This window comes from Canis lupus, chromosome 17 (genome assembly GCF_011100685.1).
Source record: "Canis lupus familiaris isolate Mischka breed German Shepherd chromosome 17, alternate assembly UU_Cfam_GSD_1.0, whole genome shotgun sequence".
Lineage (NCBI taxonomy): Eukaryota > Metazoa > Chordata > Mammalia > Carnivora > Canidae > Canis > Canis lupus.
In genome coordinates, this window is record NC_049238.1 from 4591103 (window position 1) to 4610456 (window position 19354).

Here is a 19354-nt window from a genome sequence, read left to right on the forward strand (position 1 = left end):
ATGTCGCCTTTTTTTTTTTTTTTTTTTACCTTGTGAGAAAACCAAAAACTCTCTGCCAAAGCCTGACACTGTGAACGCCTTTCTTCTGGAGCTGACAGGTGCTCGTCTGAAGACTCAGCTCCGACAGGCAGCCCATCGGAGGATGTTGAACCTCTTGACGATAAAATAAATGTCAGATCTTAAATTCGGAAGAGGAGTGTAGGAGAGCAGATATACACTGACATTTTGGGAACTCTGAGCTAGCTCAGAGAAGAAAAATGCTATTAAATATCATTCGGAACTTTTCTCTCGATTTATGTAATAGTGATGTACGTTTCCTAACTCTAAGTAGGCGAGCAGGTGCGCTGAGTGAATAGGCTCTCCCTTGACTGAAGGAAGCCCAGGAGAGAGACCCTTTCTTTATCCCGAACTCCCATGGGTACGATACTTAAATTCATTTTATTTTATTTTTTTTAAATTCATTTTATTAAAACATCGTGACCTTAGTATATGTGCTGCCACAGCAAGCACAAAACTTTGTAATTTTATTTTTTTAATAAAATTTTATTTATTTATTTGAGAGAGAAGAGAGAGAGAGCACAACCAGGGAGGGGCAGAGGCAGAGGGAGAAGCAGATCCCCGCTGAGCAGGGAGCCCAAGGTGGGGCTCGATCCCAGGACCCCGGGATCATGACCTGAGCCGAAGGCAGACGCTCAACCGCTGAACCACCCAGACGTCCCAATATCGGGATGTTCTGTTTGCCCCTGTGCCTGGGCCATTCTCTCTACCCTCAAGCTTGCCCACCGCATTAAGAGACTGCTTTCATTAGGAGCTAAGGTAGCCATCCACTGTTGCTTTATGCAAATAAAAATAAATGCACGTATACCTGAGGTTTCCAGAGTGTTCAGGGCAAAACACCTACCGCCGTGTACTTGGCTCTTTGTACTTCCTGTGTTTACAGACCTTTCCATTTTAGGCTTGGGAGGCCCTGCGCTCGGTCTGCAGCGGCCTGGCGTCCGGAGTGTGGATGTTCACAGTTTATTTACCCAGTGTCCGGCTTGGATTGTTTTTCCGCCTTTGGTATTTCAGACGGGACCGCTGTGACTAACTTTAGACACCACTCACATGCCCAGAAGTGGGGTTTCTGGGTCAGTGGGTAAACGTAGGCAAAGGTTTGTAGATTTTGACAAAAAAACTCTTTTCATGTGCTGTATTATTTTGAACTTCAACCGGTACGCCCACACTTTACCATTCTTCTGCTTTTACTGGTTTGATAGGCTTTTAAAAAATCACATTTTATGTGCTTCAACTTATATAAGGTTATAGGAAATATTGTAACGAACATTTTTTTTAATTCTATGGATGAATTCCTAGAAATGGGGCTCCTTTTTTATTATTATGTTTATTTATTTGCACAATAGAAAGACAACTTATGCTAACAATTTAAAGGTTTAATTTTTCATTAATTAGAATTTTATTATTATTTTTTATATAAATTTATTTTTTATTGGTGTTCAATTTGCCAACATATAGAATAACGCCCAGTGCTCGTCCCATCAAGTGCCCTCCTCAGTGCCCTCACCCAGTCACCCCCACCCCCGGCCCACCTCCCTTTCCACCACCCCTAGCTCGCTTCCCAGAGGTAGGGGTCTCTCATGTTCTGTCTCCCTTTCTGATATTTCCCACTCATTTTTTCTCCTTTCCTCTTTATTCAGAAATGGGGCTCCTTGATCAAAAGATTTAGACACTATTAAGGGCATTAGTGAGTATTGCCTGTTGCCCGTCCAAAAGTCCTATCATTGCATTTGCCTTTTGTTTTAAAGATTTTATTTATTTATTTGACAGAGAGAGAGAGAGCATGAGCAGGGGTGAGGACAGGGGGAGAAGCAGACGGCCCGCTGAGGAGGGAGCTGGACACGGGGCTCGATCTCTGGACCCTGAGATCATGACCTGGGCCGAGGGCAAACACTTCACCGACGGAGGCCCCCAGGCGCCCCTGCATTTCCTTTAGTCGTGTTGATGGGTTTTTCCTTGACTCTAACCCAGTTATTATAATTTGATAATGTGCAGCTGATTTTTACAGGTGGAGAACGAACCCTATCATTTTCTGTGTGCATTAATCAGGGCACGAGCACTTGAGATACGCCAAGGTCGGGGAGCTGGGGGAGGGCAGACCCGAGGCCAGAAGCCAGCGCCCTGGTTCCCAGGAAGAGAAGCCTGGCACGTTTTCTGCGTGAGTTCACACCATGGTCCTCTGGGCAATTTTCACATAAATTTATTGGGCCAAAATGAGTGTTTTTATTTCACTGTAGTGAAAAATCACACTTAATTGCCAGTAGTTACTAAGCCATCCACTCGGCAAATATTGACTTTCCACATACGGCGCATCGTACCGGCCGTGATGCCGTACGTTATACCAGGTAGTCGACGTTACACGGCCATCAAATCCTCCCGGTTCCTATGGAAGCTTCGAAGCTACTAGAAGAGGCGATTCCTTTGAGCAACGTTACCGCAGCTTTTCCCCCGGCCAGGAGCTCTGGAGGGTCGGTGGCACTGCCCCTCCGCCACGCCAGCGCCATCGTGGGTTCTCTGGGTACCGGGCTGAGCCAGGCACACACAGATCGCTGCCCTGGAGAGGGCATGTCCTGGAGGGGCCGCAGAATCAGCGAGATAAGGGAGTGAAACAAGACAGTGGCAAGTGCCCGGGACGAGGGGAAAGCCTGGAAGGACGTCGAGAAGCGTGTGTGGGGGGAGTGGGAGGGGACCCTGGCAGTTTCGGGGGGGGAGGAACCCGACGGGGTCATGGTGCTGCAGGTGCAGCCCCAGAAAGCAGCCCAGCCCCTCCCTCCGCCTCACAGGGGGCATGTGGGGCCAAGCCGCTGGGAGGGGAGAGGACAGGAGACCCGGCCTCGCACAGCCCCCCGAACTGGGCCTTCTGGAACGCCGGGAAATCCGTGCACGGCCCCCGTCGTGTCCGAGGCCCGCGCTAACGTGTGAACGAGGGAAACACTGCGCGGCCGTCGTGGGTTCCCTTCTCTTTGGTGCTGTTCTCCTAGACTAATGACTCTCAGGTGACCTGACAGTTTTCCGTCTGCCAGAGAACACGGTCCCCTTAGACCCATTATCGCTTCGACGGCTCCGTCCCTCCCCGATGCAGACTTCTGAGGCTCTGCGTCTGCTCCCGTGGCCGCGGGCCCCACACACCCCGGCTCCGCACCCGGTCCTGGGAGGAAAAGGCCAGGCTGGGACAACGGCCTGGAAGTAAATATGGTTCGTAGACGCGGGTTATTGTGGGTTATTCCCAGCAGGAACGCTTCCCCCTGGAAGCCTGCTCCCAGCTTGTTGCTGCTGTTTTCCTGGGAATAATTTGAAGTTCACCTCTCCGTTTCCCTTCAGGAAAGGTTGCATCAGTTTATTTGATTAGGTTTGACTCCCCCAGGGGTGGGCTTTGAACAAAGCTGCACGTTCCGGAAACCATGAGCAGATTCTGCAGTTGGAGCCCCGGCCCTGCTCTTCCGGGCTCCTCTGCTCGTGCACCCGGACCCACGCCTCCATGTCTGAGCTCATTTTGAGTGAGTTTTGTGCTTCTGTTTTTATATCTAATAGAGCTCCCAATGTTGTCTGGGTGAAGGATGAAGCGTGGGGGTGGCTGAGGCTTTGGGAACAGGTGGGGCATTGAGGGGGCTCCCGACATCACCAGGATTGCTTCTCTGTGTCATGAGTTTGGTGGCTCTCTCCATCCAGCGGGCTCATCTGCACTTGGGGTCTCCTCCGCCCGGGCCAGGAGGGCGAGATTGGAGCGGCCTTGCCTGTGTTCTCTTATAGCGAACATCTAGAGAGAGAACATATATGTTCTAGAATAGTGGGTAAGGGACTGAGGCTGGGGTCTGGCTATGCAAGTAATGTCGGGAGTCGTCTCTTTGACTCTGTGGGACGGAGCTGCGGAGGGTGGGCCCTTGCTGACCTCCTGGTGGGCCTGTGTGAGGACACACCGAGGGCCAGCCCTCCTCATCCAGAGGTTAGGAGGCTCGAGTGAGACGAGAGATTTTCCCCTCCGGATATTAGCATTTACAGTCTTTGGCGTTGACTCTGGGGGAAGACGGAGGAGCCTTCATGTGATTATGACCCATCTTCTCATTGGGGAACCTGAGTGCTGGGCTGATTCCTGCATTTTAGCTGACTAAATGGTCTCATGGTTACCGTCATTAAGCCAGGTATCTCATTTAACAACTGGACGGTTCTCCGTGATGGAAAATATTCTTCCCAGGTGGGGAATGTTCAGAACATCAATGGTGCATTTCCTCAGAGGGCAGCCTCTCGTGTTTTCTTCCAAGCTGGGACAGCCAGGTGCGCTGTCGCCCCTTTGTGTGCTGTGGGTGGCCTGGTGGGGGAAGGAGCCCTTCCAGGCTCCAGCAGGTGGAGCATTAAGGTGGGTGGTGGGGAGAGTGGTGGGGTGAGCCGTGGGGTGAGCCATCGGGTGGAGGGTTTGGGACCTGGTGCAGCCCGGTCCGCTGTGCAGGAAGGAAGCATGGGCTTCCCGAGTCAGGAGACTGGGGATAGAATCCTGGAAGGGCCACTTGTTGCCTTGGGCACATCGTTCATCTTCCCCAACCTCATGTCTCCCGATGTGTTAAGTGAGGACCATTGAGCTGACTCCCTGTCTCCCCAGGGTTGATTGATCAAGTGCAAAATAGAAGGTGGAACACAGAAGCCAGAGAACATGGCACTGATCCTACGAGCATCACAATTGTTATCCAGCGTATGCGATGAGGAAATAGTTACCCGGGGACCTCCTCTATTCTGGCTGCGCAGGTCGAGTGAGCTGGACGTTGCTTGGCTCCTTGGTTGTTGGGGAAAGCACTCGTCCTCTCCACCCCTGGGACACCCGCATCGCCCCGCTGAGGCAAGTCTTTTCCTCCCTAACTAGGCGGTCAAGGCGAGAACAAAATCATGCCTGGCAGTTTTTCCTTGGAGGATTGTTTTTTTTTTCCCCCCGATTGTTGAATGGTAATACCCTCCTTGTGGTGCTTCCATCCGTGACGGGGAAGAGAGCAAATAAATGCAGACCTGCTCGTAGCGTACGTCAGAGAATGGCTGTGGGGTGCCAGACAGGGAAGGTGACAGGGAGTGATGGGTTCGGGCGCGGGGGGATGCCCCGCGGTTTTATGTGGGTGATCAGAGGATTGAGAGGACGCGGGGGATATAATGGGCTGCGGGCCATCGTGCTCTGGAAAACATGAAGATTGGTGACGTGGTTGTCACAGTCGTCACACTGCTGGGGTGACATACGATTCCTTAGGCTTGTCCTGCTTGTTTCCTAAAAATAGAGCCCTCTCACGGTTCTCAGGCTGCTGCTGCACTGGGAAGGGAGTCGAGGCCCGTGGACCAGAATGCCGTGGATCCTGCCCACTTCCACACACGGTGGCCACGATTAGTCATTACCGATGAGCCCCGATGATGCCCAAAGGTAGAGCCCACAGGAGAGCTCTTTCGCGGGGGCGATGTGTGCTGGTCAGGGAGAAGCAGCCCTGTTCCCCAGTGGGGCTTACCTGTCTGTCCCCGTTGGCAGATGCCACTCGCTGCCGCTTCCAGATCTCGAGCTGGGGAGCCTGAATGTGGCTGCGCTCCCACGTGGGCTGCTGGGCTTGCAGGGGGCGGCAGGGAGAGCTCCTCCTCGGAGCACAGGGGCTTTAGAGGCTCCCGTGGGCTTTCCCACAAGAAGTGTCCCCAAAGCTCGGGGTGTGCGGGCTGAGCCCTGTGGCCCATGCTGACCTCTTTCTGGAGCATGTCCTGGAGCCCGTGGGTCTCCGTGGGCTGGAGTGCCAAGGGGGGAAACAGAAGTGTCCTTTACAGGCTGCACCCCTGTCAGGAGTGCTGGTCCCGCTCCGTCCTGGGAGGCTAACATCACGGCTTACGGGCGACGTGTTCAGCGTTCGGTGGCTTTTTCAGGAAGGACTCGGGTCCTCCAGTCCTTGCCGGGGTCCTGACCTGGAGCTGGAGAGGGGTTCCTAGCAGGAATTTCCAGAGCGTCTGTGAGCTTTGCTCAGGATTCCTCAGTCGGCCCCACACGTGGAGGCCCAGATGCCAACCCGTGCAATGAAGGTGAGCAGACTTTCCTGGAAAGGGCCAGATCGTGAGTCATTTAGGTTTTACTGGTTTTTCTTTGTTTGTGATTTGGTTGTTTTATCTTTAAAAAGGTATAAGAGTGTTCTGAGGTTGAGCGCCGTCCGAGGCAAAGGCCTCACAAACCCGGCTTGAAAGGCTGGAGGGAGCTCCTGCCAGCCCAGTGCCGCCCTGCCTGCTGCCCGCTCCCTGATACGGTCTGGTCTGCCTCAGGGGCAGGGAGGGGGTGGGCTCAGGGGGCCACACATTTTCCCACAGCAGCGGGGTGCATGCTGGAGAGGCTCTGAAGCCTCCAGACCCGTTCCTCCCCTGGCTTCGGTGCGGCCACTCGGTCCTCTGTCCGGCCTGCATACGTTCTCTGCGCCCTGTCCCCATCCCGGCTGAATCCCCCCACCCCCGAGCACACAGGCTGCCTTGTTGTGTGTCGGTCGTATCCACTGCCCTGAGTGATATATTCTCCACCCCCCCGCACCCCCGTGGAGTGTAGGCTCCCGGAGGGCAGGGCCGTCTGTCCATCTGCTCAGAGTGGACATCCCCGGTGACTGGAACGGCGCTGGAACCAGACACGGTGGGGTTGGTGACTGGGTGGATGGAGGTCTCTGCCCGCTGTTGCAGCAGGTGCGAGCTGAGTACCAACGCTTTCCGGGGTTTTCTCCACCCCAGCACCATCGATCTGCATTTGAGAAATTGTGGTGTGTGCGTTCACGTGTTAAGAAACGAAATCCAACCAAGTAGATTTGAAGACTCTGCCTCTGTGTGTGTGTCTCTCATGAATAAATAAATAAAATCTTAAAAAGCTGACTGATAACCTAAGGCAGTGAGTGTATGGTTTGCATGAGAAAGGCAGAGAGAGGCAGAGACACAGGCAGAGGGAGAAGCAGGCTCCATGCAGGGACCCTGACGCGGGACTCGATCCTGGGACTCCAGGATTGCACCCTGAGCCGAAAGCAGGCACTAAACCGCTGAGCCACCCAGGGATCCTCCCCATGTTTGACTTTTAAAGCGTCACTTGCTGGTAGCCACAGTGTTGTGTGTACGTGGGCACACTGGAGTCGAGACAGTAGGGCCTCTGTGTCTCCTGGGCGTTTCATGTGGGTGGGAGGTCGCAGCACCAGGCTTGTCCGGGCCTGGCGGGACGCGACTACCACACCTGAAGCTTGCGCGTGGACCATTTCATCCCCCTCAGCAGCGAGCATGCGAGTTCTCAGCCACAAATGCTGACCGTGTCCCAAGCGAGCCGCCCACCAGAGAGGCAGCTTGTGGCAGCAGGTCTGCAGATCCGCCCAGCCCTGGGGAGGAAGAGTCTCCAGGCCACGGCCCTGGCCAGCACTGGAAATTTCTCTAGGGTGTTGTCTGCAGGATTCGTCCGTGTGGGTGTCCTGGGGGCCTTGCTCCTGGAAGTCTTGGCCTGTTGGCCTCTCCTCCTGGGGGGGGCGGTACAGACCGGGTGCCGTGCGGTGACGGGAGGCCGGGGGCCTGCCCTGTGGGACGAGTGGCTCCCATGACGTGGGCCTTCGGGGTACACCTGCTGCAGATGTTGCACACAGGAAGCCCCTGTTCTCCCTCACTGTGCACGTGTGCTTGAAAGGGACAGAGCACCCCAAGCTGCACTGCACCTGTCTGCAGCTGCGGGTCGCTGGGAACTGGTCCCCTGCATGGTGGCAGCTCGGACAGCTGGGGACCCTCCCTCTGGTCTGCGGCTCCTGCTCCGTGGATGGGGCCTGCTCTTCCCCACCCGCCCCTGCAAACTCTTGAGTGCAGCGAAGCCCGTTTCAGGGAAATGCCTGAGCGCAGCCCCCCGGCCCCCAAACATGAACGATGTGTGGTTGCATCTGAGCGAGTGCTTGGGGTCCACTCTGCTCATCCTTGACACCCTTCCTGGAACATCACTGCATTTGTCAGAATGTTAAAAACCACACAGAGTTTGATGGTTATAAATCAACAACAAACCTGTGCCACTAGAATTAGCACAGTGTTTCTCAGATTGTTAGTGTCACACTTGAGATAAGGCCATGGGGGAAAGCGCTGGCTTAAAAATGTTACCCTTTCCGCTTGAATCTGCATTTCAATAGGCTTATTTGGGTTTAAGTGGAAAAAGTAAAGTTCTTTTTTTTTTTTTTTAATAAGCTTTTTATTTTTGTACGGTTCAGATTTAGATGTGCAGATTTAGATTAGATTTAGGTTAGCAGATTTGGGTTTCAGTTTAGGAAAATGACGCAGATCGGAAGTCCAGAGAGCTCGCCTGCTCCTGCACCCAGCGTCCCTGACTAGTGACATCTGCAGGGGGGAGCTGAATTTGTCACAGCTCCTGAGCCGGCGCCGGGACATCCCTGATTGAAGTCCACACCTCATTCCCACGTCTGTGGTTTTTACCTAATGTCATTTCTCCTTCCCGGGACCCATCCCATCCAGGACACCACATGGCCAGACCTGCACTTCTTTTTTTTTTTTTTCCCCAAATTTTTATTTTAAAGATGTTTTTTATTGATTAATTCATGGGAGACACAGAGAAGCAGAGACATAGGCAGAGGAAGCAGGCTCCCTGCAGGGAAGGCTGGTGTAGGACTTGATCCCAGGACCCTGGGATCACGCCCTGAGCCGAAGCCAGGTGCCCCCTTCTCCCCTTTTTAAAGACTTTATTCTTAAATCATCTCAGCATCCAGCATAAGACTTGAACTCACAACCCGGAGGTCCAGAGTCACGTGCTCCTGATGGAGCCAACCGGGCGCCCCGGGACGCCACACTGCTTTCACTTCTCTGGTCTCCTTGGGCTTCTCGGGGCTGTGACAGTGTCTCAGACTTTCCTTAGTTCTGATGACCCTGATGGTTGTGGGGAAGACCACTCGGTTTTGCAGCCGCCACTTGCCTGGGGTTTGAGTGATGTTTCCCCTGTGATTAGGCTGCGGTTGTGGGTTTTGGGAAGAAGACCACAGAGACGCAAGGGCTGTGTCTGTCCCGCCACATCAGGGGGTCCGTGGGGTGGTCGTGACTCAGCGCGGCCGGCGCCGCCCGGGTCACCTGGCTGTGGGGTGGGCCAGCTTTCTCCACCAGGCAGTAAGCCCCGTCCCCACGTCCACGCTGTCCTCGCTGGAGGAAGTCACCGTGAGCAGCCACACGTAGAGTCGGGGGTGAGGCTCCAGTTCCTGGAGGCGGGGAGAGCAGCCTCCAAAACTACTTGGATTTTTTCTCTGCGTGTGAGAAGCCTCTTTGCTCTCCCGGTTATTTATTTATTTACATAGTCAGCCACTTACTTACACCAGGATGAGCTTATGGACATTCACTGTATTTTTTGTTTTGTTTTGTTTTGTTTTTTAAAGGTTTTATTTATTCATTAGAGGCAGAGACCCAGGCAGAGGGAGAAGCAGGCTCCACGCAGGGAGCCCGACGTGGGACTCGATCCCGAGTCTCCAGGATCAGGCCCTGGGCAGAAGGTGGCCCTAAATTGCTGAGCCCCCCAGGCTTCCCCACTGTCTGTTTTTTGTTATAATCCTGCTGCTTCGCTGCCCACATGGTTCCCACCTCAGCTGCTGGGAGCCCGTCCCTTTGGCTCCTGTGTGGCTGTGACATGTCCCCAGCAGTGTGGCTGGCTGCCCCGTTGGAGCACCTCCTTGCTTTGTGCGCTGCAGGACTCACCAGAATGAGCTGGAGCGTTTCCTGGGCAGGTCCTTCAATCTGCCATTGTAGCCTCGTTCCTTCTGTTGGGGCGCGACTGTTAGGAACCAAGATCTGGGCACGTGGGGTGCTTGCTGTGGGCGGGGTGCCCTTGCATCAGGGCGCGGTCGGCTGGTAGAGCTGCATGCTGTGAACCTGCGTGTTCGTACCTGTCTGAGCGGTCCTGCTGGGGCCGCGTGCGCCTCTATCAGGCTAACCGTGCGTGCCCGCCGGGGCCTCCGGCTCTGACCCAGGACCACCCCGACCATTCCAGCCGCCTCCCCTCGCTTGTCTGGGACCTTCCACTCCAGCGGCGAGAAGCCTGACTCCTGCCTTCCAGCCGTCCCCTGGCTTATTTGTTCATGTGGATGGTAGCCTCAGCGTTGTTGGCACACACCCCTGAGGAGGCAGCTTTATCCACCAGGGCTCGGGGGGCCTGTAGACAGTTCCGTCTGCCTGCGCTTTTGCAGATTCCACTGGTTTCCAGACCTACGCAGGTCAGCGCTTCCCCCACCCCTGCAGTGAGATTGGTTTGTGCGTTTGTAGTAGAGTAAGGGTCTCTCTTCACTGTCTGCTTTCCACCTGGGATACCCTGACTTCCTAAAGTTTTTTTTTTTTTTTTTAAATGTGCATACATCCAGGTTCTCTCTCTGTGCTGTAAAGTTTTGTCTTACGGGTTTTGATAAATGCATAGCGGCACGCATGTACTATTACAGCATCATACAGAATACTTCCCACCCCCTACAACAGCCCCTGCGTCCCACCTAATCGGCCTTCCTCCTCCTCCTCCTCCCTCCTTCCCAGTCCCCTGTGATTGCCCATCTGTTTACTGATTCTACAGTTTGCCAATTCCAGAATGTCATATAATTAGAACCATACAGGATGTAGCCTTTAAAAAAAAAAAAAAAAGACTTTGTTTCTCAGGGTTTTAGGTTCGTAGCAAAATTGACGGCGAAGTACAGAGTTCCCACGTACACCGTGTCCCCACATGCGCACACTCCTTCATTTCACTCCTTCCCTGTTGACACCCTGCCCCAGAGGGGGCCTCTGGTCCGTGGGTGAGTCATCGTAATCACCCCCAGGTTTACTGTGTTGGCTCAGGCTGCCGTCCCAAAACACTGTAGACCAGGCAGCTTAAACAACAGTTTATTCCCCACAGTTCTGGAGGCCGGAAGTCTGAGAGCAGGTGCCAATGTGGTCAGGTTCTGGTGAGAACCCTCTTTCTTCTCCCTGTGTCCTCACATGAAGATGAGAGGCAATGAGGGGAGGGAGAGGGAGAGACCCAGATGGTCCTCTCTTGAAGGCCACAGGCCTGTTGGACCGAAGCTCCACCCCGTATGACCTCATGTAACCTTCATTACCTCCTAAAGGCATAGAGTCCCATCAAGGGTTAGGGCGACAGCATAGGAGTTTGGGGAGAAGGGACACAGTTGGATTTGGGTTCACTCGCAGTGTTGGACATTGTGTGGGTTTTGACAATCGTATAATGACATGTATCCCCCAACGCAATAGCATTCCGAGTAGTTGCACGGTCCTAAAAAATCCTCTTGGCTCTGCCTATGTATCCCCCTTTCCCTCCCTGGCAGTCACTGGTGTCCGTAGTTTCACGTGTCCCCGAATGTCATATATTCTGAATCACACAGATGCAGCCTTTTCAGATTGGCTTCTTTCTTTCAGTAATATGCATTTATGTTCCCCCTCATGTCCTTTCATGGCTTCATAGCTCATTTCGTCGTAGCTCTGAATAATAGTTTATTGTCTGGACACAGCACCAGTTTAAACAAACTGGGGTATTTCATTCCCCCACTGAAGGGGACACCTATGTTGCTTCCAAGGTTTGGCATTTGCAAATGAAGCTGCTCTGCACGTCCCTGTGTAAGTTTTCCTGGGAATGCAAGTGTTCAAATTAGTTGGGTATAAATCCCTGGCTACGCAGCTGCTGGAAATAGTGAACTTTTACCATCGAGCTGTCATCCTCTCCTTGGGAGGAGGTAATATCCCTTGCATCTTCCTGAAGGATCAGGATAATCAGCCCTTGGATAAGTCAGCATCTCTACAGTTAACTTTCTACTCGGCTACCATTCTCATGTTCCTGCGGCCACTGACAGCCCCAAATTATGAGGCTGCAGCTTTCCACCAGCCCTGCCAACATGGAAGCGCTCCAGTAAGGCCCGGGAAGCTCCAAGGCAGAACTGAAATTCCTCCCTCTTGTGTCTTTGCAGACCTAGGAGGCCCCACTCTCCTGTGCAAAGGAGGGCTAGCAGGATGGTTCACTGCCTGTGCATTTGTGTCCTGCACACTGCCACTCAGGGCTTGGACAGGTTACCCAGTCTCTGTGCCCTGGTTTCCTCATTTGTAGAATTGGAATAATGGCAAATCTTTCGAGTCTCAAAGTCATAGTGTGGATAAATGAGATAATTTATGAAAGTGATTAACATGATGCCTGATGCACATGAAACTATGTGTGTGTGTGTGTGTGTGTGTGTGTGTGTGTGTAATACGAAGATCTGCCTGTGACGAGCACTGTTGAGAGGGTAGGAAACAGCAGCTAGCCTGGAATAATGTGTTATCAAGTTGGGGAGATAATAAAAAAAATTGGGGAGATCAGCTCACCCATACAGCAGACTTGGAAAGCCACGCTCACCCCGAGAGTCATAAGGAAGATGAAATGAAAGCCAATATGCAGAGTCTAGCCCAGCGCCTGGCAGACGCGGGTCCTCTGCTGTGGTGTTGCCAGGGGTGAGGCATTTGTCGGCCTTCAGCCCAGGTGGGCTCTGGAGCCTGTGGACCTGGTGGGAGTGCTGGAGACTCAGCGACGCAGACCAGTGGCTCTCAGGCTTCGCTGTGGAGGAGAATCCCCAGGAAGGCTCCTGGAGGCGTAGATTGCTGGGTCTCTCCCCCCTCCCAGGCCCCACTCTGAGACTTGCTGATTCTGTAGGTCTGGGTCAGGGCCCACAGAGTCGCGTACTAGCAAGTTCTCCAGCAGTGCTGATGCTGGTGTTTTGGGGAGCGTGTGTTCAGAACCAATCGACCACATGTCGTGGAGACTCGGGTCGGGGGGGCACAGCTGAGGGGTTGAGAGAACCCGGGGAGACCTCACAGCAACAGGGGCTGGTGGTGGGCATGGAGGCGGGCAGGGGGTGATGGGGTGCGGAAGGGAGGAAATGGGGGAAACTCAGCCTGCTTAGGTGCACGGGAGCGTGTTGGAGTCGCCCAGAGCGGGGCAGGCGGGCAGCGACTGGCCTGCAGTGAGTCCCCTGTTTCCCTTGATGTCTTTGAAGGGGTGAGGCCAGAGAGGGTGGGGAGCCACCCGGTCGCACAGCCCGTGCACGGGCGTGTGACCGCTCTGCACTGACCTGCGGACGGCGCTGCAGGACCCCAGCCCGCTAAACAAGCAGCTTCCCTTAGAAACACTTTGAATTACTTACATTGAGGAAGGCTTATAATTGACCAGATGTTCTTAAAAATAGTTGGCTGCATATGACTTGACCTTCACATTAGGAAAACAAAGACTGTTTTTTCTTTTATTGTCCATTGTGACTTTTCCCCTAGCAAATTCCTATTTCAAGTTTGCAGCTGTTCAGTGTTTGCAGAATCATACTCAGCCCATGCAGTGTGGAGGGTGGTCCATGAGGGGCTTAGACAGTGACTTTTTTTTTTTTTTTAGTAAAATCTGTCCTGCTGTTGTGTGTTTAAATCCTGATTCAGGACATCTCAGGGAGGACGTCACGTAGAGGAGAAAGAATCCTGATGCGGTGCCAGGGGATCGGGATCTGACCGGCGTGGAGAGCGGTTCCCGGGGAGGGAAGCGAGGGGCCGCGGGAAGCCACGCTGCCTAGAGGTCAAGTGGAAATCGTGGTCCGGGAGGAAAGGAAGCGAGAGGTCAAGCGTGCAGCTTGTGCTAAGGGTCACGTCTTCGGAGAGGCTGTAAACAGGAAACGGAGCCAAACCCAGAGGCTGGGAGAGCAGGAGACGCTGGGAGCGGACAGGCCGGGAGAGGGCAGATGGTCCCGCGCGGGCGGTGCACGGCTGGGGGGCCCCCGCGTGTCCACGGGCGCAGGGTCTGCCCGGGACTTGGAGCGGCTGCTGCCAGCCCGGTGCGAGGGCCGGTGTCTGGCCATCCGCCTACCGTGCATCCCGGGCCACCACCCCATCCTTGGATCGCCCTGACGGCGCACGGTAAAGCGGGGGCTTCGGGGGCGCCTGGAGGGCTCGGTTGGGTAAGCGACCTACTGGCTCTTGGTTTTGGCTCAGGTCAGGATCTCTGGGTCGTGAGATGGAGCCCCGCGTCCGAGCGTGCGCTCAGCCCCCGAGAGACTGACTGCTTGATGGTCTCTCCTTCTCCCTCTGGCCCTCATGCTCGTGCTCTGTCTCTCTGCCTCTCTCTCTCTCTCTCTCTCTCTCTGTCTCTCTCTCTCTCTTAAATAAATCTTTAAGAAAGACAAAAAAGCAGGAGGCTTCAGTTCTGGTTGGCTTCTTCCAGAGATTACCGCCGTCAGTGACCCCCTGAAAGATGAAGTTCATCATACAGTTTCTCTGCTCAGCAGCTCGTCGGTCCCATCGGTCCCTGTGGGTTCACGTCCAGGGTCTCACACCTGACATATGGTAGTGACTTCCACTTAACCAGGCGGGTAAAAGGTCCCAGGAACCTTGAATATATTTCTTCCCACTCTTCACAACAAGCGCACGTGGGAGGCGGTGGTGGGTAGTGTTAGCAAGTGAAAACGCTGAAGTTCTAGAGGTTCAGTGGTTTCTCCACAGTCAGCGACCCTGTGACAGAACGAGTGTCTGAACCAGGTCTGCTCCCATCCAAGGTGGGGACCTCATCCCCCTGAGGCCGCTGTAGCGCCCTCTGGAGTCAGGGCCGGGGCCTGACAGCTCGGGGCACCTGCCCCCGCTCTCCCGGAGGGACGTGCCAGTCTGTGGCCTCCACCCCAGGCCTGCAGCGCTTCTGCTTCTGCTTCTGTTACAGGTTTTTTTTTTTTTTTTTTTTAATTCTTTTTTGCTACAGGTTTTGATCCCTTTTAGGGCTGGCTAGTATTCATAGTCAAAACAGAATCATCATTCTGTACAGTGGGCTTTAAGCAACAAAATCATCCAGGAGTTGAACAAAAAAAGATGTAGAGGAATGTTTACATTCAAATTAAAAAAGAAACCCTGACTTGTGAGCCCGGGCTCAAAAATGCTTGTGGACACCTATAATAATAACAACAACAACAACAACAACAATAATAATAATAGATGGATTCAAGGTGTAGAGGAATGTTCCAAATCTAAATGAACTTGACTCTGGTTCCCACTGCACCCCCAGGTAGCTGAGTGACCCCGGGTCATCTGAGCGCTGGCCCCATCGGCCATGGGTCAAATTATGAGCCTTGTTTAAATTATTCAGAAAGCTCCAACCAATCTAAAAGTCATTTAAGGGATCCCTGGGTGGCGCAGCGGTTTGGCGCCTGCCTTTGGCCCAGGGCGCGATCCTGGAGACCCGGGATCGAGTCCCACGTCGGGCTCCCGGTGCATGGAGCCTGCTTCTCCCTCTGCCTATGTCTCTGCCTCTCTCTCTCTCTCTCTGTGTGACTATCATAGGTAAATAGATTAAAAAAAATAAATAAATAAATAAAAATAAAGCACATAAAAGTATACTTTAAAAAATAAATAAATAAAAGTCATTTGAGTTTGTGCTGAAGAGTTCCTTCCTAACAGCAGAAGGTGCACTTCCTGTAGACTAAGTGGCTGTGGTTATGAGCTGTCCTGGGAGGTGTCGGTGGGGTCGTCCCGGGCACCGACCCTTTCCTGTCCTCACTCGCAGCGCGGATCCAGGCGACAGCTGCCCTCGTGTGCTCGGGCCTTTAGAGGCCACGGTCTCCCCTGCGTGTCTGTTATGGTCACAGCCCCGACGTTCCTTTGTCCTCTGTCGCTGCGTCTTCTCCTCTGAGCCCGTCCAAGATTGTGCAGTATCTTGTCCCTGAGTCTGGACGCCCGGCGTAGAGTCCACAGGGCTGTGTCCTACCTGAGTCCTCGCTTAGCGATGCCCAGTGAGCTGCGACTGACAAAGCTGGAGAAAGGGATAGAAGTACACTTTGAGAAGGCATCAGGACAGCGTCTGTCCCCAGGGGTAGCTTGTACACGCGACGGAGAGTCTGCGAGCTCACGGGCATCCTCACCGCCTTTCTCGCAGATCCGTGAAAGGATGGCCGAATGAGACCTTGCAGGGGAAGGGGAGTGGGGTCCTTCCTGGGCGTTTCCTGTTGGTGCCAGGTCCTTGGCGTGATCTCGGTCCCCCACAGCGCCTCTGGGAGACGTGGTCATCAGCCCCGTCACCCACGCACAGCGGCGCACCCAGCTGGATGATGGGCACGCCGCTGCCCCGCGCCAGCTGTGGGCCTTCCGTTTGCTCCAAGCAGAGAGATCCCTTTGCCCCTGCCGCGGGGCCGCCACCCTCTGTCTGGGGAAAGGTCTGAGCCTATCTTCTCTCCCATTTTGATATCCGGTCTCTGTGACCTGTGTGAAGTGTCACCTCCCTTCCGAACGCAAGCTTCGTCTTCCTCGTGCAGCTCTTCTACTTGACAGAATCTTCCCAGACTTATTCTCACGTTTGCCAAGTGCCTGGAACATTGATTTCTCATGCAAACCATACACTCACTGCCTTAGGTTATCAGTCAGCTTTTTAAGATTTTATTTATGTATTCATGAGAGACACAGAGAGAGAGAGAGGCAGAGACACAGGCAGGGGGAGAAGCAGGCTCCATGCAGGGAGCCCGACGTGGGACTCGATCCCGGGTCTCCAGGATCAGGCCCTGGGCTGAAGGCGGCGCTAAACCACTGAGCCACCCGGGCTGCCCATGTGTCCAAAATTTTAACAGAATCTTAACCCACTTCTGAGTTTGGGGAGCTTACTGTTACTGATTGATTGCAGGCCTAAATCAGGTGCCAGGGGTTCAGGGTGGGAATGCATGTCCCTGGATGCAAGGATTTGTTCACTCACTCGACAGGCCGCTGTGGAGAGGCCATTACAGGTCAGGTGCTGAGCTATGAACGGAGGGCACGCACCTGCTCCGCCATCTCCAGGCAGCAAGCAGTGGAAATCAGTGCGATAAATATAAATAGAAAAATACGTGCTATGAGGAAGCCGACTTTGGGCAGGTTAGGGAGCGGCCAGAGAATGTTTCGGGAGGATGGGGAAGGGAAGGTGACTTTTATTGGTGTGATGGAGTGTCTAGTAGACACCGGGTGTGGTTAGATGCACGTGGCCCTGTAAGTGGACAAGTCTGCCCCGGGGCCCAGGCCCCCCTGAAGCTTTAGAGAACCTGCCAGTGCTTAGGGAGCAGTGGTGCGCGGGCTGATGCTGGAGGGTCAGGTGGCACCTGGGCCACTGGAAGCCAATGAGGAAAGGGGCGTCCCATTTGGTGGGCGCTGAGGACAGAGGCGGGTGACCCACTGCTTCCCCTGGAATGTTCCCACAACAGGAACCTGACACTTTCATCTGATCAGACCATTTTAACGAAAGCTTCTCTTGCGTCCTGGCTGCGGTTTTCCGCCTCTGGTCTAGGGGTTTGGTTGGTGGGAGGTGTCTGACTCAGTGCCTGTAGGAAGATGGGGGGAGGGAGGGGGACTGGGATGACTCATTTGCCATTTCGAGGGTAGACACGATCGTTACCATTCACACGGGGAAGGGGTCACCCTCAGACCCGGGTCAGGAGCCCCAGCCGACACCTCAGAGGACCCGACGAGTCGTCTAAAGCCCTGGGCCTGTTGAGTCACTTGGCCACCATAGGGGCCCCAGGCGTGATTCCTGCCTCGGTCCTGCTGGAGGCCACGGTGGTCTGACGGCCTGTGCTTCTCTCATTTCAGATTGCTCTGCCATGACCACAGCGCGGTACCGGCCCACGTGGGACCTGGCCCTCGATCCGCTGGTGTCGTGCAAGCTGTGTCTCGGGGAGTACCCAGTGGAGCAGATGACGACCATAGCCCAGTGCCAGTGCATCTTCTGTACTCTGGTTGGTCTTTCTGAAAGGATTTCAGGACGAGGCTTTCGCGTTCGTGCGTCGTGACACCGAGCAAACCTCTGACCCCACTTTTGCCCGTGACGGGGTCTCTCCCGCGGTTATTGAGAGAATTTCCCATTAACACCAGTCAGGCTCCCCAGTAGATTTCCACCACAGGCACTCGTGATGCGAAGATCTCCGTTAAACAGAATTTCAGAAGCTAGTAAAGCAGGTTAGAAAACCCGAAGGTGACACACGCCTTCCTTTCCAGAAAGAAAAAGCCTCCTCCGCCCCCCTCATTTTAAATTGAACAATCAGGTGCTTGAGATCATAAGTCCGTGCTAACCGAGCGAGGTTGCACAGTGAGAATATTTAGCTATTCGTGTCCACGTTCACCACTGTGGTGCTAAAGAGGATGTTGAAGTCACGTTTAAATTTCCGTAAGAAAAAAAAAAAATTTCCGTAAGAAGTAGCCTGTGTTATCTGGGCCCCGACCACAGGCCCAACTCAGACCAGCATCTCCCACCTTCAGAAAGGGAAAGTGAGGATATAGGGCTTATTTTCAGTTCATCTAATTGAGTTCTACTTGATTTTTCTTCCCAGTCAAGGCATTAAAAAAAAAAAAAAAAGTCCAGGAAAGAAAAAAAAAAAAAAAAAAAAAAGAACAGTTTTCATCCAACTATAAAAAAAAAAGTTGCTTCTGAATTTAACCGTGTTATACATGGACCATCTGGGTGGCCTGCCGGTGTATGCGGCAGACGTCCAGGTTAAAATCCGTCACCAGACAGCCTTCCCTACCTTTTGCAGGAGACGCATCCTCCCTGCCCGTGTTGTACAGACGCACCTTCCTCCATGTGTGTCTCACGATGTCCCGGCGACACGGGCACGTTCGGTATTACCGCGTCGGTCTCATAGATGGGGAGAGGGAGCTTCGCGGACCTTCGTGCCCCTGTCCTCTGACTTCTGAGCAGGGTTCTGTCCCCCCCAGACAGCTGGTCTGCTCAGGACTCACGATGGCTAGTCCCTAAGCGTTCACGGGATTACACTGCAGCGAGCCCTCCTCGTGTGCCCTGCACGAGATGCGTCTCCTTAAAACCTCAGGAAGGTCACTCCAACCTGAAGGGCAGGAAGTTGCTTTCGATGTTTTCCTGAGATGGGGAAGGATGGGAGGGAGAGGATGTGGGACAGGCCGCCAGACACCTCCAGCCGGTAACCCTGGGGATGGGACTCATTTTCCTTTCGTTACTGTTAAATTCTGAAGGACGGAGACCTCAAGGGGGAACCCAGGGCGGTGCAGTGGGGCATCTGCCTCCAGATGCAGGCTCTGTGGCTGACCTCGCCGGCCCCTCCGGCTTCATCTGTGTTGGGTCCCCCAGGAGCTAACGGCGGAGCCCACCCTGGAACACACCGAGCCCCGGGATTTGTAGCAGGTCCTCTTCCCACAGTGGCCGGACCGTGGCTCCCGAGGCCAACGGTGCCCCACAGAAAAGTTGGTCTCGCTGAAAAATGTCCCCACGGTCTGAACCCCCAGCTTTGTGCCCCGTGTGTGGCCCTGGCCTGTGGAGGCGTTGATGACCCACGGCTGGTTCACGGGCTGAGCACACTGCACCTGTCTC

The 19354-nt window shown here is 54.0% G+C and overlaps 1 protein-coding gene and 1 long non-coding RNA gene across 3 annotated transcripts in view; both read left to right on the forward strand.

The window, feature by feature from the left end:
* The window catches only part of RNF144A (ring finger protein 144A), a 115701-nt gene that overhangs the window by 56524 nt on the left and 39823 nt on the right, over window positions 1-19354 (forward strand). For both annotated transcript variants that reach the window (XM_038560700.1, XM_038560699.1), the window contains exon 3: window positions 17605-17750. In XM_038560700.1, coding sequence (XP_038416628.1) covers window positions 17605-17750 — 146 coding nt within the window. The remainder of the gene's footprint in view (window positions 1-17604; window positions 17751-19354) is intronic.
* LOC119869679 lies at window positions 5311-6308 on the forward strand. The gene is made up of 3 exons (XR_005371992.1): window positions 5311-5446; window positions 5929-6081; window positions 6177-6308. It is a non-coding gene; the product is annotated as an uncharacterized LOC119869679 (long non-coding RNA).